The sequence below is a fragment of the Plecotus auritus genome, assembly GCF_963455305.1.
Source record: "Plecotus auritus genome assembly, chromosome: 1".
Classification (NCBI taxonomy): Eukaryota; Metazoa; Chordata; class Mammalia; order Chiroptera; family Vespertilionidae; genus Plecotus; species Plecotus auritus.
The window spans coordinates 144,410,775-144,435,442 of record NC_137770.1 but is presented as its reverse complement, the minus strand read 5'-3'; the positions used below and the strand labels follow the sequence as shown (position 1 = coordinate 144,435,442).

Sequence of the window (24,668 nt, the reverse complement as noted above, 5' to 3'; positions counted from 1 at the left end):
CATAAACCTGCTCCAAGAACTGCCTCCCTGTATTTTGATTTTGAAAGGAAATGCTGGCTTTTAAAGAACAAAGAAGGAAAGCCTTCTCCATTCTTCCTTCTCTCCCTCCCTACCTCTCCACAATTGACCACTGCATTTTTTCCTAGTTTTTTCTTTTCTTTTTTTAAAATATATTTTTATTAATTTCAGAGAGTAAGGGAGAGGGAGAGAAAGAAACATCAATGATGAGAGAGAATCATTGATTGGCTGACTCCTGGGCATACGCCCTGACTGGGAATCTAACCGTGACCTCCTGGTTCATAGGTTCACGCTCAACCACCGCTCAACCAGCGAGCCACACCGAGTGGGCTAGTTTTTGGGTCTTTTGGGGTTTGTATAGGGACTTGGCCTGCTGACCCAGGTGGTCCCCACTCCCTCTTTGCGCCCTCTGCTCTCCATGCTTCTCTGGGGATCCCCCGAGATTCTGAGCACCCAAGCAAGTTGAAAGTTTTCTCTGGCACCGCGCAGTGTGTCTACCAACTTCTGCTTCCCCCACCACCACCACCCCCAACCCGGGGAAAACTTTGAGAGACTCTAAGAGCGTCTGCAAGTGCTGCTTCTGGTCGGCTTGTAAGTCTCCGAGCCCCCGGATTGGCTGCCCACGCTTCCCGCCCGGGCTTCGGAGGAACCTTAATCTGGGGCCAATTCAAGGCGCACGGAGCCCCCAACACCCTAGCGCCAGCATCTACCCATCAGATACAGAGAGAAAGCGCGGGATGGAGCGTGTGGCCTCGGGGTGACCCATGGAGAGGCGGGACGCGGGTGGAGACCGACGCCGTGAGCAGCACGGGGAAGGGAGTGGGATGGGAACACAGTCAGGCTGCCCCACGATCGGGGACTCCGCCGCCGCCTGAGCGCCCCAGTCCAGGCCCCAAGCGAGCAAATGTGACCTCGGATCGGTTTCCCTCTAGAGAGCCGGCTTTTTGTTGAGACGGAAAAACATCGGGAAAGAAAGTCAGCTCGCACGTTTGTTTTGGTTTTTCGTCTGTTTCCTCCCAATTAAAAGTGGCCGCCTAGGCGACAGCTTTGCGGTTTTCACAGTGTAAAACGGATTAAGGGGAAAGTTCCAGCCCCTCTCGACTTTCGTTTGTGGTTTGCAACCCCCGGGCGGGTATGACCCAGCAGCACCTGCCGGGGTGAGCTTCCCGCGCGGCGGCTAGGTCCGCAATCTCGGCTTTCAGGGGGAGGGTTCGGCAGGGTGGAGCCTAGGCCGCGCCCCTGGGGAAGGGAGGTTCCCAAGGTTCCCGTATACTTCACGCGGGGCCGCAGCCCGCCTCCCCTCCCCGGCGCCCTCCCACCGCCCGGGCGCTAGGGCCTGGGCTCTCCTCCGCGGCTCCAGGTCCGGGGTGTGCGGGAGTCCTGATGCAAACCTCCGGATCCCCCTCTCCAAGACGCGGAGCTGGAGAGAGCAAAGGAAAAGAATTGACTGCAGATCGCACCGGTACGAGTTGCCTTCTTCGCGTCCTGTTCAGGCTCTTAGGTTTCCTCCAAGATTCTCGAGTTCACTGAGTACACAGATCCAAGAAACGATGAATTCACACTCACTTTTAGTTACAAAGAAAAAAGGAAAATTGCTCTTTCATCCTCTCCACGTCCCCTGCTTTCACCAAGTACGCAAAGCACGCTGACGAGCCTGGTCTGAAGCCCGGGACGCGCAAGGAAGGGTTCCCTGCGGCTCATCGCTCCTCCCCGGCCTCTGGCAGCCGCACCTGCCCACGAGTTTGCGGGGTGTGGGCGCTGGATGCGATTCTGATCCACCAATCTCATCCTGAAACACCCACGGATAGATCAGCCCTGGACGACCCTTTCCCGCTGGCCTTCTGCCTTTAATAAACGAAATACAAGTTTGCTTTCAGGTTAAAGACACGTCGCTCTGGCCTCTCAGCCTGACCCGCGACTTACACATCCTTTTATACCTCTTTACCAGCAAGGAACTATCCATTGTGATTGTCGAAACCAATAGTGGGGCATCCGCGGACGAAGTCTTGCAAGTAGTGGGATCAAGGATATAGCAGCAGGTCCAGCAGACTACGACCGTTCCGACGGTCAGGCCCGCTTCTCAATGGAAACTTGCCGCGGCAGAACCTGGGTTGCCAATGAGTTGAACGCGCGGGTGGGAACCCGGCCGGTTCCACCTTAAGAGCCAGTGCGGCGCGGTGGCTGCGGAGGCGCCCGGCACCTGCAGGAGGCGCTGCTGCCTCGCGGTTCTTCCCGCCGCCACCTCGCACCGCGGCCTTGCAGCTCCCCAGCCACCATCCCCGGAGGGGGTGGGGACGGTGGGGAAGGCAGGGAGCGAGTGCAGCCGTTAGGTAAGGAACCCGAGCCCTCCCGATTTTGAAGCAGCATCAGTGAGGTGTTGGCTGGAAGGAGCTTTCCGTACTTCGGCCGCGAAAGGAAATATGGGGAGGCGCCCTCCCTGCCCCCATCGCCTGCCTCCCGCCACCTCCACTCCCGGACCCCGGCCTTGCTTCCAGACCCTTTGTTCTGGAGGTTGGGCGCTGCTGGGGGGTGGGGGGAATGGTCTCCAGGGAAGAGGTCCCCGTGCACCGCTCAGAAGGGAAGGGGCTCTCGTCTCAACCCCAGCCCCAGCCCCAGCCCCAGGCCTCTGTCCTCCAGACCCCACAGCCACTTCCTTCGCGTCCCGACGCTGCCTTTCAGACCCGGACTCCGCCATGCCCCGCTCCTTGGCCTGCTCGGTCTGTCTGCCCGCCTCCCTTCCCAGTCCTCTGCCACCTCCGAGGTCTCTGGGTGGAGTGTGAAAAGAAGCGAGGGGATGGAGAAACCACGTCTCCTTTGTGGCCCGGAGAATCCCCAGGGAGGCTTTTAGGCCCCGACTCCCGGGACTAGCCGCAGAGGAAGGGGTTCCTGGTGCCCCCGCCGCGTCGCTGTGGAGTCCTGCCAGGGGTGCACAACCCAGAGCGGCCGGACCCCGAGTCCCCAGCTGGAGACAAGGGGACAACGCGGTTGGTGCCCGCGGGAGGCGAAATGCAATCGAACGCCCCCTTCTTCCTCCCATCCACCCCCTGGCGCCGCCCCGCCGCGCCTCCGCCGTGCGCGACCCGAGGGCTCCAGCGATTGTATCTTGAGTCCAGTTACAACTGCGCTCAGCTTAATTTCTCACTCGGGGGAAGCAGCGCGGCGTGAAGCGAGGGGACAGGGATGCGGGGGAGGGAGAGAAGCTGAGGCGGGAAAGAGAGTGGAGAGGTAGGAGGACATGGCCAGGGTCTGAGAGGCAGCCGGGCGGCCACAGCCCAGGCTGAGTCCTCCACGTCCTCAGGCTCCGTGGAGGTGTCTCCACACAGTGCCATCCACGCACTCAGCACGCTCGCCACCAGGAAGGGGGCTCCGCGCGAGCCAGGCCACAAAGTAGGTGTCCTCCTCCCCCTGGAGCAGTGGAGGCGTCGTCAGCTCTAGGCTTCCTGGAGTCCCCTCCGGCCTCTCCGCGTGACCCTGGACCTCACTGGAGTGTCGTGAGACGCACCAGCAGTTTTCTCGGCAGCGGGTTCCCCGGGACACACCCCGTCCCCACCCCCAAGAGCTGGCGGCCAGCTTGGGATGCCAGGCGGCGGGGCGGGCGCCTTGCCAAATTCCGCGTTCCTCTCCTGGAGACCGGGAGTTGTGTCCCAGACTCCGAAAAGCCAGTAGTTTGGGCTCCGGACTCACTCACAAACCTCTCCCCTCCCCCTACTCCAAGCGTCTGGGACGTCTCTGCAGGTTGAATTCCTGCTCCGTATCACTTCATTTTAATTAATCTTTTAAAACACCGCTGTCACGTCGCTTGCAGAAAATTAATCAAACCTGAATCCTTGTTGCATAGCAAGAATTTCGATCCGAGTCTTTTAAAAAGGACTTGACTTTGCAAAGTCACGTCTTTTACAGTTCCCTCATTCCCCCGTTAGCAAGGGAAGTATTGCATAAGTCAAGACATGTTTGGTTGGTCTTTTGTATCTTCAAAGTGAAACTTTGCTTATTTCTGAGCTTTATTTTTGTCTTTAGCAAAATAACAATAATAATGAGATAAATTACCTACTTCTGTTAAATCAAAATATAATTCTTTGGAATGATCTTTGTTCAAGAGCCCAGATAAACTAAGATAATCTTAATTTTAATGTGACACGACCCCTATTTTTCCCTGTGAATAATGAGAATAAAGCAGTCATTAATTAATACCACGATATCTCCATAGAAGATGGTATCTGGTCTCTCTGAGACACTGAAACATCAGTTGTATTAGTAATTGATACTCTATAATTGAACATGGAGATAGGTGTCTATTTTTAACCTCAAAGCTCAGAGTTTATTTGGTGATTACTGAGCTCCTAATAATTAATTTTGTTCCTTCTTGCTACAAAAATACTTCTTATGATTCTTGGTTCCCATACAACACAGAGGCCTCTCATTAAAAGCTATCCTTCAAAAATATACAGTTGTGAAGCTATATTGTGCACCAACCCTTTCTGTATTATTATTTGTAACATATTTGCCCTTTTTATATTTCTTGTTTTATTCCCCTTTGTTGTAATTTAACTACTGAAAATAGGAGAATATAACTATGTATTTTACTGGCTTTGTCTTTCTGTATTCTGTTGGTTCAGCTTACTATACAAATACTTAAAATTTCCAGTCTTTTAAGTTTCTGAGATTTGAGGATAAATTCCATTGAAGAATCAATCAAACATTTTTGTATAGTGAAGTTGCCTTAGGTTATACTCCCACCTACTTAGCCCACATTATCTCACACTTTTCTGTAGTTAAAAATAGACTTTGCTCAAACACATTCCCTTTTTCCACCCTGAGTTGAAGATTATCTCTCAACAATTTCCTGGGTTTTACATTTACACATAACCTCAACTTTTGACATTAAAAAGAAATCCTCTCCCAAGAAATAGAGAAGTCTTCCAAATTGTTATGGAAATTTAGACTCCATCTTTAAGGTATCTATTTCTTAGCATCAATTTGCTGCTGGTCCTCACTTTTTATCCAGTGGAGGGGAATAATATTTTTCTCATACATGAAAAAAAAACAACTCCCTATGTATTTCTCTAGTATGTCTTCCCAAGTAAATATAAAATATTTTATATCACCTAAATATTAATACCTATACCACCCAACCCTTACACTTTACGTCAGTACCCCTAAAGAAATGAGAAGTATATCAGTTTTCCACTCTTATTTTCCCTTCAGGACAATTAAAACTTTAGGTCAATATATGATGGAGTAATTCTCTCCTCTTGTATTTTATATTTTCCCACTATAATTTAGACTGAAATGGGATTAAAACAGGATCTAGAGTTCTAATCTTGGTTGATGTTTTGGAGTATTCATCTTAATGAGTACTGTTCCCTGGGGTCATGAAGCTCCCAGATGTCAATCAAGCAAACTGATTCAGAAATGCCATTGTTCCCACTCCCACGTCACTTGCCTTCCTCTCATTTTATTAAACAATACCAGAGTTCTCTGATCAGTCATTCGGAATATGAGGCATTATCTGGGGGAAATTCAGTGTCTTGATCTTTCTTTGGGAGATACTGTTAAGGGGTTTCCGCAAAGCAGAAAGTGCTGGTTTATATTTCTGTCTTTGGGCCACACTACGGATCGAAAGAACCAATGAATACCACTTGAAAGAAATCATACCGTAAATCCGTCAAAAATTAATCCATCCAGTTGAATGTTACATTTCTATTTTCCTGTTGGAAGCACCCGGACTTGTCACCGGAGGAGAAGTATGACCACGTCTGGGTCCATTTGAGATGCCCCCCACTTTCAACCCCGTCTGTTTTACCCCATTTAATAATACTAATGTGTTTAGTCTACACTAGTTAACCAATAATTTATCTGGGGGCAAGGAAGAGCCAACCTTTGCCCCGGGATCACTACCCAGCCCACTCAGACACCTCGGGAGCCTCTGCAAGTCGCATTTCCCATCCTCGGCCCTGGGCCTCGGTCGCAGCTCCCGACCAGTTCCCAAAGCCACAGGCGTTGACTCTGTCACTCGCCCCCAGCAGCCCAAATTAATAATCAACTTTACTGATGCAGGCTTTGAGCCTTGCTCCTGAGTTTCCCGAAGGCGCCCAATGCGGAGCCCGGCTCCTGCGAGGACTCCCGCTGAGGGAGGCAGGCATGCGGGGAGGTTTCGTGGGAAAAGCTGCCACTTGTGTCTTTCACTGTGAGGAAGGAGATACAAACCTACCCTCCCACTATGGGTTTTCACATCTGGATTCACCCCAAATCGCGACAGCCTCTCGGGCTGGGTCTGCTGGACGCACAAATCCTCGCGCTCGCAGCGCGGATCTCCAAACGCACCAGCCTCGCGCCCGTTGGGTCTGGGCTCACACTTAAGAGCCGAGGTGACAAGGGAAGGCAGCAGAGGTGGAGCCAATCTGTGGTGGGACTCGATCAATCACTTTAAAGTAAAGGGTTCAAAAGTTCCAACCTCCCTTTGGAGGGGAGAGAACATGCTTCTTTCTGTAGCCCGCGGATTCCCCGCAGCCGTGCAGCAACCGCCCTTGGGCAGGAGCCCCTTCCCGGAGACCACCTCTCCCGCCGTTGACTGAGCTGGCAGGTGGTAGCTGGGTCCCCCGAGGACCCGCTGTCCCTGGGCACAAACAGGCACCCCGCCCCGAGAAGCCGAGGTGCACGATTTTCCCTTTCTCAGCAAGCGGACAGGCCTGTCTGCCCAGGGCTGGCGGCTCCGGGCCTCGCAGAAACCCGAGCTCTCTTCGACCTGCTCTTCAAGAAGGGGCGGGGTAGACTGCCAGCAAGCTGCCCTGGAGGCAGGCCTAGCGAATTCCTCAGAAAACCCCTTTCTAAAGCACCAAAATCTCCCAAAAATGAGGCTCTGCTCCTCCCCCTGCCTTGCGGCCTTCCATCCAGTCAGTGCCTCCGAGCCACCTGGCCTAGCCCTTGCCAGGCCCTAGCCACTCTCTTCTTCCCCCTCCCTCCCCCGCTTTTAAGCTCCGTCTTCTCCCTGACCTTCCCGAGGCCGAGGCCGTGGCTAGGGTAGCCAGGGTGCTGCAGAGGAAATGAAATTGTTCTGGAGATTACAGTGGGGCTTTGGGCTAGGAGAAGTCCCCCACCCCTCTTTTTCTCATGCTTCCATGTTAAGTGTAAACGTGTATTTCCCATCACAAGAATAGACAAATTTTCTCGCTTATTTGCAGTTTTGCAAAGTTCCACACACAGATCAGTGAACCATAAGCACCCTGTTTCGGGCCCACATTGTGGAGGTTTGTCAGGATTCCTGGGCAGTGAGCGTAATGACAGGTGAATCCAGCAGCCCCAGGGGAAGTCAGACCTAACCTCCAAGACTTACATTAGGGCAGGGGCCCGAAGCCTCCCAAGCAGCTTCCAGCAACAGGTACCCACCCTACAGCAGGCTTTCAGGATCCCAAAGCTTAGGCGCTGGACACCGCGTCTGTTTCTCAGTGACCTGAGACAGAGTCCCCACCAGAACCTCCCCTCCCCCACCAGGGGATTCCTTTTCTCCAAATCACCCCTCAGTCACACAAGCACAGGAATCTCTGCACTATGAGTCACCTGCCCTGACACAGCCAGGCCTCCTTTCAGCTTCAGCAGGCCTTCACAGTGTAAGTTTATCCTGCTTTCAACCTCTTGTTCTTCCTGACATAATTTACAAAAAGAAGAAGAAGATGGAAGAGGAGGAGGAGGAGAAAGTCAGGGAGATACAGAATAAAAGAAGACTAAAGGGGGACCACAGCAATTATCCCAATTGCCCTTAACTCAGTCTTTCCCAAACTCAGGAAGACGTAACTGGTTTCAATAACTCTAGCTTCCCAAAGTAACTTTTTTTTTTTTTTTTTTAGTGACATTTTGTTTCTGGACCTGAATGGAACCAACCTGAGGAGAAGAAGGAGCCATGTAGCTTTAGGAAGGTAAACAGCTCTATAGGGCAGACTGGCCTCCCTGTAGCCAGTCATCATTCCACAGAGCCTGGGAGTTTCAAGCTGCAGGAGCCAAAGTGCTTTGTTGCACAGCCAATCTCAGCCTTTGCCCAGCCCTGGTCAGTTCAAATTAGATTCAAAGGAAATGGAGATGCTTAAGGTTTCTTCTCCTACCTTGACCATTCCCTGGTAAGGAGATATTAGTACAGAAATATAGCAAGTCCCTACGACCATGCAAGTGGAAGCTAGTCAACATAACTGGTAGCTAGGATAGAAGAAGACTGGAAGACTGATGGCAGAGAAGGGAGGGGGGCAAAAAAAAGTTTGCTTTTGCCCAACTCTGGGATTCCAACTTACTTAGTACTCAGACCTTCCGGCCCATCCTCACTCACTCAGCTGCCAGGGTAAAACAGACATCAGCCTTTGGGTTATCAGAAGGACTGGTGGGAGACACCCTTTTCAACCCTAGGCTAGCGCATAAGGAAGGCTATAATGGGTATGGGAAGATCTGGCAGAGGGAAAGAGAGGCCTGAGCAGAAATCACAATCCCCAGTCACTCGGAGGAACTCATCCTCATTAAAGAAATCCTTTGTATGATGCTGCATGTCTTTCCCAGATTTGTGGCAACCACACTGAAGGAGGAGGCAGGAGGCAGCTGCGGTGGCCGCTGCTGCTGCATGCAGGCATCCAGCAGTGAGTCCCCAGCAGCAGACCTGGTGTCCCCAGTGTGAAGAGCCCAGGCCTTGCCCAATAGGCTGTGACTGAAAACAATCCCCTTACTCCAAGCAGCCCCACAGTGACTGCCCCAAATCCCTAAGCAGATTCCGGGACTGAGAGAAACACAGTTCATAGCATGGACATCTAAGAGTTGGGCTTGGTAGAAAAAAAAACAGAAAACTCCACCCAATTCTGAAATCACGAACAAAATTATGTGTGGTAGTGGGTATTTGTACCTGTATATATGGAAGTTTCTTATTCTTGGCCCCAGAATGACATTTCAAAAATAGTTCTGCCATACTAGCACCAAAGGCTGTTTTTACTATCTTGCTATTGTCAATCAACTTTCTTTAAACCATATTGTACATTTTCCCCCTGGATTTTAATGAAAGAAGAACTGTGCCAAAGCAGCTACTTTGTCTCGGAGCTAAAACAAAGACTGATACACAGGAAAGGAGCAGCTTTTCCAAAATGTACTCTTCTCCGATTTGGATGGAAAGCTCCTAGAGTGACCAACCCCTAACTGTAGTTGATATTTAATCCTCCTTAGTACAAAGGCCTATCTTTTCTCTAATCAGAAGCACCACTGAGATATGACTAACCTTTAGAATTATATCCCAAACTGGGAGTCGGGCTTCGACTTGGATTGTCTAGGCCTCTTCTAACCTGAACAAAAAGGATCTGAAGAAAATCACATTTTTTTCCCCTTGCAACAAAGCATTCCTAATCACTTCAGCTTGTTGGTGAATTTTTATTCCCGTGTCCACTTGGGGTATTGAAATCGATCGCTGCAATATTTAATATATTACACTCCTAGGGTCATTGCTCTCCTAAAACTGAATTCTCTCCCTATGCCCTCAACTCACCCTGGTTTCTCTCCTCCCACTCCCATCTGTCCAGGCCCTCTGTTTTTCTGTCCACATAACGCCTTTAATTCTCAGACCAGTTTATTTTGTTTTCTGGTATGGAAAATACTGAAAACTCTAGGCAGCATGGCACTTAAAAGGGAAAATGAGGAGCTCAGTAGATTGGAGAAAATTAACCTGCCACAAACAACCTCATTAAAGAGCTGTCTACCAAGAGTTAAGAATTAATATCAAAATGGAAGGGGGGAAAAACACTTGAGTGAAGAGACCTTAAAACTGCTTTCTCTGAAAGGTGCATAATTTACAAGCCCAACCTAACCTTCAGTTTTATTTCCCTTTCCTAGTGACCTGTCCCATAACCTTGTAATCCACTGCAGGGGCATTTTCTCTTTGGTCCCTTTCTTCTTTTTCACACATAGGTTTGCAAGTCCAAATACTTTCTAATATTTTTGGTTTAAAAATGCACTTAAATTGTTTGGGGCCTTTTAATTTTGAAAGACACTTTAAGAGACTCCTGGAATACCCTTTGGGAATTCTCCAATGATTTGAAGAGTGCCCTTAAAAGAATCGTGTTTGGATAGTAGAGGGTGGGGGGGATCATGCAGAAAGAAGCATGAAAAACCAGAGTGAGGGACATTTTGTGGATTTAGTGTTCTCATGGTGCTCTGGTTCATTTTGCACATGAAGTTAAAATTTAAGTAAAACCCATGTATATGGGCTGTAAGTTGCTTTTCTAATGTTTTATTGGGCATTGTATTCTATATTGGCATTTTATATGCATAATCTCATTTCAATGCAGAGCTGCATACTAAATCCTGGGGCAAGCAGATGAAAATGTGGTGTGGATATTACACTCAATTTCATTGGCTTCAATGAGACTTTGCACATCGACATTTCCATTGTAATGGCTTATCTTTGGCTAGAATTTTACACATTGACATGCTATTCCTTTGGTCAGGATCCTGAATGAAGAAACCATGTCAATGGAATAGCCATAATCATTCCATTCACATTATAGCAAGAAACTGGGATCAATGGTCCTAATAGTATTTATAAAAAATTTCCTGCTTTTCTCTTAATAATTATTTTTGCATCTTTTTTTCTTGAAGGAGATCACATGTAAAATTAACCTCAAAGTACATTCTAAAGCATAGGTTCAAAACAGGAAAAGATAGGAAATTCACAATCAGGATGTTTCCAATTCATCTAGAAATCCTTGTGTCAGAATATTATATTTAAGCCTACATGTTATGTAGGATCATATGCTATTCAGATAAACCAGCTTGAGTTGGTACAAAGGACAAGATTTCAGAAGCTCTTGCAACCTCCCAAAGTTTATTAAAAAGAAAAAAAAGCTATATTTGAGTTTTATAAAATAAATTCTATTTTCCTCCTATTTAATAATAATGTTAAGTTACAAACAACAGACTGAAATGTATAGGATAATATGAAATGTTGATGTTTTAGGTGAAATAAATGTTTTGCATTCGTTTTTTCTAAAGAAGATGGCAGGGGTATATAACAAATTTCCTAGTTTACTTTTAAAATTTACATACATAAAGATGTAAAAATATTTTTTTTAAAAAAACACAAGAATTAAATATTTTTATTTTATTGAAATTATATAAGCAGCAAACAACTGAACAATTCAAATGTTAACCAAGCTCTTGTACTTAAAATTTTTCATTATTTACGAGGGACAAAAAAGTACCACCTCTCTTTTTAAATTCAGATAAAAAATACTCTGGTAGTAATGATGTATATACCCTTTTAATTCTCAACCATATATGTTTAAGATTGTTTTTAAAAGTCTTTAATATTAACAGAAAAAAATCAACATTGATTTTTCTGAAGACCAATTTGCCACATGATATGTAACACTTGGAACAAAATTGAAAGCATCTCTGTGTATTTGCATCTGGCAATGTACTCCATGTTAGAGTCATAGCCATGTGTTTATAGAGTTGAGCTCTCCTGGTCTTGAGATACATGCTGTTTTTTATAGCCTAACCGGAATAGCTCAGCACATGCAGGACAAGAGGCTGGGAAGCCCTGGCCCCTCACCCCAGCAAGGAAGCTCAGGGTCACCGCAGGCTCCCACGAGGCCTCTATCAGCACTGTTTTCAGTGCAGATTTTTACCGTTTCCAACTCTGGAAAAAGTATTGCTAATTGGTATTTCCCCATGAAACCTTCACCTGGGTGCAAGGGTTAGGGTGGAGGAGAAGAGCAAAAGCTAAGAAGGTGGGAGAAAAGAAAAAAGATTTTAAAAAGGTGGGGGAGGAAGGTAAATAAATCCGGTCATGGCAATTCCTACTCTACCAGGCAGGTTTTACTTTGAATGGATATTATAACTAGGCATCTGAAAGCTTAACCATCCACTGCTCTGCATATATGAATCTAATGTAAAGGAAGAAAACTAATCTCTCACATTTGCACCACTGACAATCAGGGTATTCATTTGAGAGGGAGGGAAAAAGAGACAGCAAGAGAGACATGAGGGGGAATGAATGTAAAATGTGCCTTTATTTTAGAGATCCAAGAATCTAGGTCCTTTCCAGTCATTTCAGAGACTGAAACTCTTGCCTACTGGCCACGTTGTAGCCTAGAGATCTTTTACATATTTGTGTCATTTCTAACTTTCACGGAGAAGGGAGGTGTCAGCCTAAGCTTAGTGCCCTCTCTCTTTCATACTGTTTTTCCTCTCTGCTGCTCATCACTTACCACCACAAGGATTGTGTTGTTCCTGGTGCTAACTGAAATTGCTCTTAAAGAGGGCAAGCACTAATGGTGGAAACTATATTCCAACCTTTCAGTGCCCTACCTGTGCTTGTCCAATTGCCCAGTCTCCAGGAAAACTGAGTTTGTTTGCTTGTTTTGATGGCTTGGGGAAGAGGGCAGGCAACCACTCAGACTGTTTCCCTCCTTTCCTACTGAGCATCCCGGCTGGGGAAGGGCCTTTGCAGACTTGTGAGCAGTTCTTCTTTGCTAGAATGGCGATATTTTAGGGTCTAAGTTTATTGATTGCTAAGCCTCTTCCATCCAAAAGGGTCAAACACAAACATTGATGACACTGATTATGTGAATAACTGGATCTTACGGGAGAGCCTCTAGGCTGCCTGCCACTCTCTCCCCACTTCTTTCTGTCTTGCTCCAGTCCTCCCAAAAAGGAGGTTCCAGGCAGCAGGAGCTAAGGAATCAGGGATACTCTAGTATCCCAGATATTTGGCCTGTTTCTCCCGTAGATGTTCTTTTCAAACTACACAGACACACCTATCTGTGGGTTGCAGGTTGTCTTAAGGTCCTTTCAAAATTCCCCTTCTTCCATGTCTCTAGCCTTAATGTCCCTTGCAAGGGGACAACCACTGTCCTCCCCCTAGTGAGGCACTACTCCGCCCTGCAGCCATGGCTGCTGCCACAGAATAGTGAGCTGGCTGTGCTGCAACCTACACAGCTGGGCTCTGGGGAAAGAAGTGATGGGAATCAAGTAATGGCCCAGGAAAAGGCTGCTCCCTGAGCAGTAAAACTTGTATTCAACTGGGCAAACGTTTTCAGAGCACCATGGCTCTAAGAAGAGAAAGGAATGGCAGGCAGCAATGCAAGTGTGAGAGGAGACCTGCCTGGAAGCCATTGACAGGGTTTAACTCCACATGTTTTGGGGGAGTGTTTTTGTAAACCGGGAGTGATTTTTAAGGAAAGCCAAATACACATGATGAAAACATCCTGTTTTGAGAAGCAGGAACGGTAGAACCACAGTTACTGCCTTCGAGTGCTGCTAATCAGTGAGGAAAGGGCTTCAGGAGCCCAAGGCTTGAATTTGGTGAATTCCTACAATGTGGAGCATTTCAACTTAGTATTGATCCCCAAACTCAATTTTGAAAACGGCCTCCATGGCAGAAGTGTGGGTTGTGTTATCCCAGTATTTGCACGCATCGATTGGGCTAAAATAAAATGCATCATACTCTCCGCAAAGAAGGAAGAGGCAGGGACAGTCACAAGAGGAATAGCAGAAAGTGCGTGGTTAATATGGGTTATACACGAATCTGCCAAACAAGTGCTTTAAACCCAGGGGGATTTCACGTGATAGGTAATTTGGTGAGAGAGCCAGAGTGTGCAAGCAGAGGGCCATCTTAGAAGGGAAGGCAGATAGCTGAATATAGGTTTTTCTGACTGGAATTAACATTTCCTTGTGATTTGCATTTGCTAATGTTCAACCCCTAACGTACAGTCCACCTACTCCGGTTTTTCCCCCCAATGTAGGCTCACGAGGAAATTCTCTCCCTGTAACTGCACTGCCAGAGCTCAGAGGCTGCTGCTGCTTTTCCCCGGACCCACTCGGTGTTAAGTCCTGGGAAGGCCGGGGCCGAGCCCAGGGAGGCGCTCTGCGCCCGCCCTCTCCAGGCCTGCAGGGACAGGGGTGGGGGAGGCTCTCGCCTCCAAGTTAATCTAATGACCCCAGCGCCTGCCTGGGTTAGCCGGTACCCTTCCCGGGTCCCAACGGTCTGGAAAGAGACCTGACTGAGATGGGAAAAGGAGACAGGAATGTCTTATCTTAGACTAAAGAAGAAATCGTTACACACACACCTTACTTCTCCTGTCTTCTGAGTCCATTTCAGGAGAAAGAGAAAGAGAGCGAGGAGAGAGAGAGAGAGAGAGAGAGAGAGAGAGAGAGAGAGAGAGAGAGAGAGAGAGATCGCACGTGAGAGAAAAGGAAGGGGAAAAAGAAGGCTAAACAAAAGAGGAGGAAGCGCAGGCAGGAGTCTGGAGCTCTCCTTCGGGGACTGCTCGGCCTGTCGCCCCTCCCGCCCCCCGGCCCGGCATTTTCGGGCGTTCTGCAGGTTGGCTGAACCGGGCTCCACACGGCTGAGACCTGGAGACAAAGCCCAAGAGCCCATTGCACCTCAGCGTGCTTGAGCGGGGCCTCCGGGCCGCGGTCGAGGCTGAGGCCGGGGCGGGGCGCCGGGCCGCCCTGCCTCCCCACGGCCCTCGCGGTCGCGGTCGCCCCGGCCCTCCCGGTCTTCCTCATCGCTCTAGCCCAGCCTGTCTTGGGGGCCCACGAGTTCAAAACACGCCACATCCTTACAGAAAGCCTGGAAGCCCCGGCCACTTTCCTCCCGGGAAGAGACCACGTCTGCACAGGGCGCGGCGGCGCTCCAGCGCGGGCCTGTGCGGCCGAGCGGCCATTTACTGCCCTCTGATTGCGCTCAGGACCAGGTTAGCTCATAAAGCCTTTCACACTCAACAATGGAGATTTTCTCAACAATTAACAAGAAACAACATAATAAAGCCATTTACAAAGACCTTGCTATTTACTATAAATTAGGCACTCTTTAAGAGGCCAGTGCGTAATTTCACACACTTTACAACCGGGGCTGCATGTTAAACCCCCGGAAAACCAGCTCGCTGCGTTTCCCCGCGACCCAGCCGCCGCACTTCTGTTTCCCCTCTCCCCACTGGAGCAGCTTTGTTTGCTCTGCTGCACTCCAGCCTCTCCAACCCTTTCCCAGGTCACGGTCTCCCGTTTCCAGGTCATCACTCCACTTTCAGAGGCACTGCGCGAGTCCCAGGGACAGGAGCCCGGCGCCAGCCCAGGCAGGCCTCGACCCATCACATGGCCCACTGGGGTTCGCCTGGCCCTCCCCTGGCTCGGCCCTGGTCTGGGGCCACTTCTCCGCAGCCACGCCGGCTGGCCCAGTGTGAAGCCCCATCCCTTTCCATTTGCATTCCACACCCGCATTTTGGAAGCCTTGGCCAGCCCTCCGCCCGGTGCAACAAAGCTGGGCACGTTTGACGGGGAGAGAATGAGGCCTGGGCGCGAAGGTGGGGAAGGGCTAGGCGGAGTGCATGTGGGGGTCGGGAGATAACTCCAGAACGCACAAAAGAAGTGCAAAGGGAGGGGAGGCGGCCCAGTCCTCGAGGGCCGGCCGGGATGCGGGGCCGTGGCTGGCGCGCCCTGTCGCCCCTGCGCCAGGTGGCCGGGCCCCCAGGCCGCTGAGCCCTGAGGCTGCGCCGCAGCGCGGCCGCGCACTGGGGTGAGGTCTCTTCTGCCCGGGAACAAGAGAGTCACCAATTCAAAGGAGAGCAAGACCTGGGCGGGAGGAAAAGTCACAAAGACATTGGTTTGTCACCTTGCAAAATGGCGGCATTTACACATCTTTCTGGTGGTGGTGGCCCAGGCCAGACAGCGGAGGGCTGCCCTGGGTCACCGCGGCGGCCAGAGATCGACGCCCGGAGAGGACAGCGAGGGGGAGAGCGACCCCCAAATCCGCTCGGCCCCCGGGTCGTCCCCTGCCTTCCTGCCAGCCTGCCAGTTCCAAACCCCGCGCCAGCAGCCCTAGACACTGACCCCTGTTTACAAACACAGCCCGGGGCGGAGAAGGGCGGCCGGAGCGCGGGCTGGAGGGGTGGGAGAGGCCGCCGGCTCGCGAGGACGCCACCAGCAGCGAGGAGCGAGGAGTTGGTGCGAGAGAGCGGGCCCGGCAGCTGGAAAGGACTGAACGCCTTGTTTTTGAAACTGTCAATTCCTTCAACCCCTATTGTGAGGGCTTCATGCAAAACATCTCAGGCCTTTTAAAGTAGGAGCTTGTGAGGCCTCCACAGTTTGAAAAGAAGCGAGAAAGGAGCAGGGGCCTAGGGCTTGGGCTAAGAATGATAGCGGAGCCCCCTCCCTTTTTCTTTCTTTCTTTCTTCTTTTTTTTTTTTTTTTTTAAATAGCAAAAGAGGGTCTGCCAAACAGGTAAAATGCTTCCCTCCCCCACCTCCTAGATTGGCCCTACGTCCCCACCCCCAAGCTAGTTTGCAAAATGCCCTTTGGCCTAGGGAGCAAACCAAAATCAAAGCTCGCATTAAAAATAGTTCTTCCAGGAATGGGAAAATCCAAGGGAAGACCAGGGCGACCGGGTGGAGTCCCTAAGGTGAATGCCCTGTTCCTCCAGGCCAATTTCCTGAGGTTAGTTGATGGGGAGCCTTTAATTTTTACCCCTAGTCTGGCTCTAGAAACTCCCCTTTTCACATCCTTTTCAGCAGGAAGTTATTTGTAAGGTGAAGCAAAACTCACCACATTTTTTTTGTCTTTTGTAGATGCTAATGCTTTATTTTTTAATGTTTTTTTTAAACATGAGGATTTTCATTTTCTTTGAAAGAAAAAAAAATGCTTTTGAGGAATTAGTCTACATCTCTTCCTGCATGCAAACAAAACTATCATTCTCATATCAGCAGAAACTTCCAATTCTTGGGACTGGAACTTTGAGGAATTTCTACAGTCACCCAGACACAGATAAGATAAAAATCCACACACCAGCCCATTTAGTTTGTGTTATTGCTGTTTAGTGGTGGCTCCTTGTTGTTGATTTTAAAATAAACAACCATTATTGAGATTACTCCACTGTAATCAAGTAAGCCAGTAGGAAAGAACACCCACTTTAAAAAGTAAATCATTGAATAAGGGCAAGCTGCCTTTTCAAAAAAGGCAGATAACCTGGCTGTTGAAGACAGACTACACACATCTCTTTAAAAAATAATTAAATCTTCATTTCACAATCTTATTAGGAAACTACTTTTCTAGGAGACTCAAAATAAGCTTCTTTCCTCAAAAAGTCAGAGAAAGAGCCCTTTCCTGCATTTCCCTCATGTCTGTATGTGTTGAGCTTTAGACACAGGAATCAACACTCAGTACTCCTGGGACCATATAGTGCCTTTTAAAAAAATATTCTATCCCCTGAAAATGTTTAAATGTAAAAATGCAATCCGTCAATGGAGGTAAGTTTTGTTTTTCTCTCAATAAGGCTTAAATTTTTGAACAAATGGCACATTTATAATATCTTAGGAAATCTAGATATTGTCATTAGTCATAAGACAACCAAAATGAAATAAACCTGTCCTAAGAATAATTCCTACAGCAGAATGGGCAAACGGCTAAGGGGCTACCAGAAATTGAAAGAATACCTTGTATTTGCAAGTGACTGAATACCATTTGGTACACTTTCCCAACAGAAGCCCCAACTCAAAGTTTTGCTGTGGTTGGCTGGCTTGTAGGAGTACTGTGGGGTGAAATTTGTGTTGACTACTTAATTTCTTTCCTTTTGATGGTATCACTCTGGAATGCCTGGGCCTCCATGCTGCTCATTCTCCAGCTCCCATAAACTGAAACTATTGATTCTCTGAGGACTGGAGACCAAGTGTCAAAGCTGGAGGCTGATATTTTATGTCAGAAATTCTATAGGGTATATTTGTTTTAAAGCATGCTTACTCCATCTCGTGGTCCCCCACACCCAAGATCTGTAGGCTTCAAATATATTTTCAATTTATAATTTCATAACAGTGATTCCATAACCAATAAGAAAAGTCCTAGTCTAAATATAGTAGTCATCATATTTTGAACTTTCTTGACTTAGCAGTAAAGACTGGAAATGACAGACTTCCAGTGTGTGCATGTCACACTTTTTACAGATTGACTTTGTAAGACAACTCACTGTACCCAATTTCTGTATTGCCTTCCAAAGAGGAAAGAACGCAGACTGAGAAGCCAATTGTTCAGCTTTCTGGTGCTTTAACTGTAACTTGTACTGGTCTTTGGAATTATGCACAAACATGAAGTCAAGGATAACATCCCCCAATTTTTTGCTTTTACCATATCTATCATGCCAATAAAAAGGGATCCAGTGCACTTACATCTGGCAACATTCAAGAAGGAAAGGAAGGGAGGCAGTTCAAAGCATCTGTTTACTCCATCCAAATGTATTTGGATGCAGGTATGCTCAGCCTCTGTCTTTTACAATAAGAGTCAAACCACAGAGCATATACAGCAATTAGGGCTGAGATCATCCAGATCTATCTGAAACATTTATAGACAAAAGAAAAGTTTCAAAGGGAGAAGGAATTAAAAGGTTAAGGGGGAAAAAAGACTGAATTTCCATGAGAAATAGTGACTTAAATTCACACAGTAAACATTTCATTGATGTTTTGTTTTGTTTTGTGATTTATGATCTATAGATGCAGCTCCTTAAGTTTCAGATGGCAAAGATCTGAGATACATAATTTGTGAGGCTAAGGGAGGTGGACCAAAATTTATTAGATGTAACTTTCATTAAAATAGCAGTTGATCTCTGCTTCACTTTCTTAAACCTGAAACTTTTTGCACTTGCTTTGTAACAAGTTTATAAAGTTTTGTCCTCATTTAGGAAGAAATCTACCAGTGTTTTGCACAGAAACTCACTGGCATCATCAAATAGTATTACAACAAAACACTACACCCAATAAATGCATTTCTTTCAGGCAAAAACATTACAAGTGAAAATGTCAACAAAACCATTCATTTCTGTTAACCATTCTTCAATCTGGAATAAGTAGAAATGTATGGAACCAGGAATTTTAAACAGTGTTTTTAATTGAAAATAAAGCTAAAGCATGCTTTTCAACAGTGCAAATTTCCATAATTTTGATTTACTGCTTCCATCATCACAACATAGTACACCAGCATGGCCCTTACCAAGGGCTAGACCCTAGCCATTTGCATGTTGAACTACTTTGATTTTAAGTGCAAACATAGATAGTCACCTCTGATTGTCACTTGCAGTAGAAACTCTCCTGCTCTATATACAGGATGGTCTGAAAACAGAAGTTTAGAGAGATGCAGAAAAAGTAAAATGTAATAAAATCCAAGTGCCTGAGTTCTAGTACCAAAAAAGCCCTGAAATAACTGTTATTTTTTATTTGGGGTATTCTTACAACTGTGATTCATTTTACTTTTCTTGGGAGTTTTTAATGCTTTGACACCATGAGGAGTCAGACCATAAAATATCCTGCCCTTAAGAGAAATGTTTTAATTGTTTTGCAAGTTTGAATTTTAATTGTTTTGCAAGCTTGAGGAGTCATGTTCAGATTACAAGGTAAGCAGGATGAAGGTACTAGTCACCTTCTTTAAAACATTTGGGTGAGAACACAAAAAGGACTCTTCCAATTGCAAGGAGTGGCTGTAAAAGTAAAATCACACCCTTTACAAAAGAAATACAATCTCATATTTATTTTACTCAGTATATATGAGGCAGCTTTTACCAGCATTCAATCAAGACTCCCCAATCTTTTCACTCAAAAAAGGAAAAATTAAGTGCAACTACTTTTGGAGAGGGAATGAGGGGAGAAAAGGAAAAAGATACCCCACAAAGGAGCTCCAGAAGAGAACATTTTGGGCTCACAGAAACTTCTTGCTACCTCACTGTGTAACTATGTAACCTAACAAACTTTCACTGAATGAAGTTACACTTTCAGGTCTGAAATCTAGTGCATAAACTTAATGGCTCATTGTAATATTTATTATTCAACCTTTTGACATTTATTTGTAGCAGTTGAATTGAGGTACCGGGTGCATTATTAGCATTAAAACAGTAAAGTGTTCCAGCTCTACCATAATAACTGAGTTTTACTTGAGTCTTTAGCCTGAAGTAGTCTGTGGAATGTAAACCAAGCATTCTCCCACCCCACCCCCACCCTATTAAAAAAAAAAAAAAAAAAAAAACACAAACCCACAATGGGGGAAAAAAAAAAAAAAGTAATCCGATTTCTGTCTTCAAAATGTGATAAACCAGGACTCCAAAAGGGGTGTAACATATTAATGGACTTGTACAAACCATCCTGTGCAGTTTACAACAAAAGGAAGGTAATATGGTTCAAGAAAATATCTTCCAAAACACTTTTATGAATTAAATTTCCTGAATTTATGACTAGGTGGAAGAGGTATTGCAGAACCGCCCAGCTGCCATTTCCAGATAGGATGGGCCTTGTGAGGAGGTTGGGAATCCTTAGTGGTGTTTAAGGAATATGCAGGCCACAAATCCCCATCCTTCCCAATAGTGAGTGATGGTGGACAAGGAAAATTTGCCATGAAATTAAATGGCCTTTTCAATGCTGACGCTACATTGCTGGCTACCTTTTTGCGTCTGTTTATAACTGTAAAATCATCCAGTGTTCCTTCATGTGTCTCAGTTTTACCTGTAGGACGAGGACTTCTAGCTGATTTCAAATTTGGTTTGACTGTAGGTGTCTGAAGTACAGGTCGCTTTCCCAGGACTAGTGTCCGGTAATTTTTTCTCACCCTGGCACCAAATTTATATTCCCCATCCTCAGGTTTTGGAGAACCTAAAGTGCATGATAGGCCCTGTCTCAGAGCCAGTGGCTTTAAGGAAGGAGTTTCTTCTTCAGGGCATGCAAACCCTTCCTTGGCTGTGGTTAGCAAGGCATCCTCCTCTTTACTTCCAGTCACACTGTAAAACTCACCCTTTGTATCATTGCACTCGCACTTTAGCTTATTTGTAATAAGGTCAGGTTCATATTCTTCATTAGCACTATTGTCTTCTACTTTGATTTTAATGTTGTGCAGAAGTGGCAGTGTCTTGTCGCCTGTGTCAGTGCAGGGATTCTCTGCTTTCGTTGCTGCTGCTGCATCCACTCCAGGATCAGTCTGCAAAGAGGGCAAATCCGTAGCAAATTCAATACAAGGGGGGATTTTGGAATCTTTTTCTGAATTTGCTGCTGCTAGTGAAGAATCATTGTTGAAGAACCTAGCAGCTATTGTGTTGTTATCTGCACAGTGTGTAGTAGGAGTTGCTTGCAGGCATTTCCTAGTTTCTCGGAGTATTCTTTGTTGTGGAAATACATTGTTTGTCTTTGGGCTAGGTGAAGAGGCCCCCTCTGCCAGGCAGTTAATTGTCAGGTCAGTTCTCTTTACAGTACTGGAAATTTCAGAGTGTGGGAATGTAATCGCAGATACCCTATCGTTCCTTATCTCTGTGAAACAATTCCCCAGGCTGGCTGAGCAGTACACCGGAGACGCTTTGGGAGCCCAGCTCTGCAGAGGCCAATCCTCCGCTGACTCCGCTTTGACACTACTCTTGAGGTCGGGAAGTCGGCCGGCATCCTCGAAAGCAGCGGGGTGGGTTGCAGCGGCGGCGGAGGCCAGATGGTACAAGAAGTTGGCCTGCGCCTGCACGCTGGGCGGCTTGCAGAAGCTGGTGCGCCTGAAACGGATGCTCTGCACTGACACTTGGCTGGAGCCAGAGCTGGAGTCCGATTCCGAGGATGAATCCTCCTCCTCCGAGCTGACTTCACTGGAATCCGAGGCCCCAGTGACCCCCTCCTCTTCCTCCTCCTCTTCCTCCTCCTCCTCTCCCTCCTCCTCTTCCTCCGAGGACACAGAGTTGCTGGAGCTGGACAAACTGGAGCCAAAATCGGAGTCATTGGCTGCGTGGTCCGAGTAGGAGCTGGACTCCGAGTCGCTGCTGCAACTCTCGGGAAAGCTGTCCAGATGGGGCTGTGGCCGGTGGTGATGAGGGGGGTGGTGACTCTGCAGCGGCTGCTGGGCCCGGTGGTGGTGGTGGTGGTGGTGATGGTGGTGGTGATGGTGGTGGTGATGGTGGTGGGGAGGTGGGCAGAAGCTGTTAACCAGATGAAACCTTTCCAGGCAAGTGGCCCCGGAGGCCGCCGCCGTGGCCGCTTTGGCTTTGTAGGACCTGGGCAGCAGCAGCAGGCGGCGGGCGCTGGCGTGAGGCGCGAGCAGGCAATCCTTGGCGCCCCCGCGCTTGCGCTTGCAGCGATAGGTCGAGCTCACCGGGCCGCCAGCGGCGCCCGCCGCCTTGGGCTGGGGTCCGGCCGCCGATGCCTGGTAGTAGGCGGCGGCGGCGGCGGCAGCGGCAGCGGCGGCTGCGGCGGCGGCGGCAGCGGCGGCCGGGTGCTTGCTGCACAGCAGAGTCCGAAAATAAGCCGGGTCCGAGTGGAAAGCGACGTAGTTTCCCTGGAGCGGGGCAGTTTCATAGTTTAGAGGGGGTTTGCAAGGCGAGCGCACGATTTCTGGGTAGTGCGAGCCCGGGTATTTGCTAAAAATCTGAGGTAGATGGGCGGCGGGGCGCGCGGCGGCGGCGCCCGGGCGCGGGGACTGCGCGCTGATTGGCAGGGGCCGCGCGGCTCCGCTCAGGCCCCGCCAAAGTTGGTGCCTGTCCTTCCAGAAAGCCGGGCGGGGGCTGGCGGCGGCAGCGGCGCGCTCTGGCTGCGGCGCCTTTGTGGCCAGGGCCCGGCCGACCCTCCTGCGCTTGGTCTTGAGGACCCGCTCGGTTTTGCAGGAGGTGTAGAGCGCTTCCACGTCTTCCCGGGAGATGAGCGTGCATTTGGCGGCGTGGAAGGCGATGCTGTTGATGGCCTTGAGTTTCCGCAACTCCTCCAGATCGCAGTGGTGCTTTTTCACTTTTAGGTGATCCATGCGCTTGTGCACGGTCGTCCTCGGGATGTTTTTCAGCAGATCCGTGAAGACTTGGGAGAGGGCAAACATTTGCTTTCCTTTAATGATGAGGTAGCCGAGCCTCACGCCATCCACCTCTTCAAAACCTGACTTCAGGTCTCCCATCTCGGGCACTAAATGATCCCCACCATTTGCAGCAAATATATACGTGACGCATACATACACATGTATGTATGTTAATCCTCCACCAGATGCTGCGTGTGTCTCAAGGCATCCTGCTAATAAAATAACAAAGACTGTTATTCCCGGCGAAGGGAGTGCCAAACTCTAGGCGAAATTATTGGGGGGGGTGGGGAACACCAAAAAAAAAAAAAGCCATAAAAAAAACAAACAAACGTGAAATTACACTAACTTGATTCTTGCCTTTTTGTTTTTTTGGTTTTCGTTTTTTTAAAAGAGGGGGTAAAAACCATCCGGTTTCTGATCTGCCAGTGTTTAGTGTAAGTCCCAGATGCAGATCAGTACCTGGGCCCCTCTATTTCTTCCTTCTCCATCGGAGCACTTTGATAATGGAATGTGAAGGGAGAAAGAGAAAAGAAATGCAGCTGCTATTCCCGTCGCTGCTTTCGCTACAAATAAAATGACAGAGTGAAGTGAGCTCGTCCGGAGACACCTTCATCAATTAATTCCCCTAAAGCCAACGCTGATTGGACACTCCTGACAGGTGATGCAATAAAAATTGATATTCCACCCCTTCCCCCCAAAATCTCCCACTAATTAGCATACCCTTATACTGCCACCTCCCCTCCCAAAGTAAATAATACAGTTGGTATATAAATCTTTCCATTAAACTATCGGAGCTCAGAAACAGCCTGACTCACAGACTTCATCTGAACCAGTGTGTGTACGCTTAAAAAAAAAAAAAAAACCTGTATATTCGCCTTTAAAGGAATATTGCCTATTTTTTGCTTTATTTGCATTTTACCGCTACAGCTATTATTTCAAAGAAAGGCATTTTAAAAACATTATCGAGCTTAAATAGATACACCCCACCCCCCTTTCCTTTGGAAAATGGAGCGTAAGTGAAAATGTGCAGAATAGCCTGGTATTTCCCTTATGGGAATGGGGAAGGAGGACCGGCTACGAGCTCCAAAGTTAAACCCACGCGGTGAACCGCCCCAGTATGGACTTACGTTTTGAATTTCGCTCGATTTTCCTTTTTTTTTTTTTTCCTCCTGCAATACTTTTTTTTTTACAACCAGGAACAAAGTTATTTGACCAAGAAAGCAGTTCAGGGCTCCAGCTCCAAAACACTGTAACAATTCATCTGGATTTGGGTTCTCTGCTGGGGGATGGTGTAGGGAGGAGGTAGTTTCACGTCAGACCCATAACAAAGCATAGATAAGCTAGAAATGTGTACACTTTTCACAATTAACCAGGCTGGACTGGGGACGGGATCCAGAGTCCCCAGCACAGCCTTTGCCTAGGTCCTGTTCACCGCAGGTCAGAATTCCAGGGAGCAGCTTGTTTCTGCAGCAAAGAAAAGAAAACGTAAAACGCCCAAAGTACTTCCAGAGGTTTTACGTAATAACGGTGAAAAGAAAATGCTGATGTACAATGCAGACTATTCAGTAATCTATGATGCTTTTACTTGGTAGTTTAAATGAATCTTCCACAACTCTCATTTTTCCCCCACGAAAGCCAAGCATCTGCTTTTTTAAAAAATCACTTTGGATGAATATCAATATTGTTTAACCTCTTCTTATTCAAATTTAGGCATATTTTGGTGTCATTTTCAAGGATATCCAAAATATTGCCAAATGAGAGCAAGGGTCTTCCCAGTTGTGTTACCACAATCCCAAGGCGGTTTGTTGGCTGCTTTGCAAAATTCGGCAAAATCTTCTTAACCCTTAGGTGTTTGC

At 47.7% G+C, this 24,668-nt stretch overlaps 1 protein-coding gene across 1 annotated transcript; it reads right to left on the bottom strand.

The window, feature by feature from the left end:
• Window positions 1-20,209: 20,209 nt before the first annotated feature.
• SKIDA1 (SKI/DACH domain containing 1) lies at window positions 20,210-22,911 on the bottom strand (the record flags this gene model as incomplete). The annotated part of the gene is made up of 1 exon (XM_080677703.1): window positions 20,210-22,911. One exon carries the CDS (start codon window positions 22,909-22,911, stop codon window positions 20,212-20,214), a length of 2,700 nt encoding a protein of 899 aa, XP_080533829.1. The 3' UTR covers window positions 20,210-20,211.
• Between the last annotated feature and the right edge of the window lie 1,757 nt (window positions 22,912-24,668).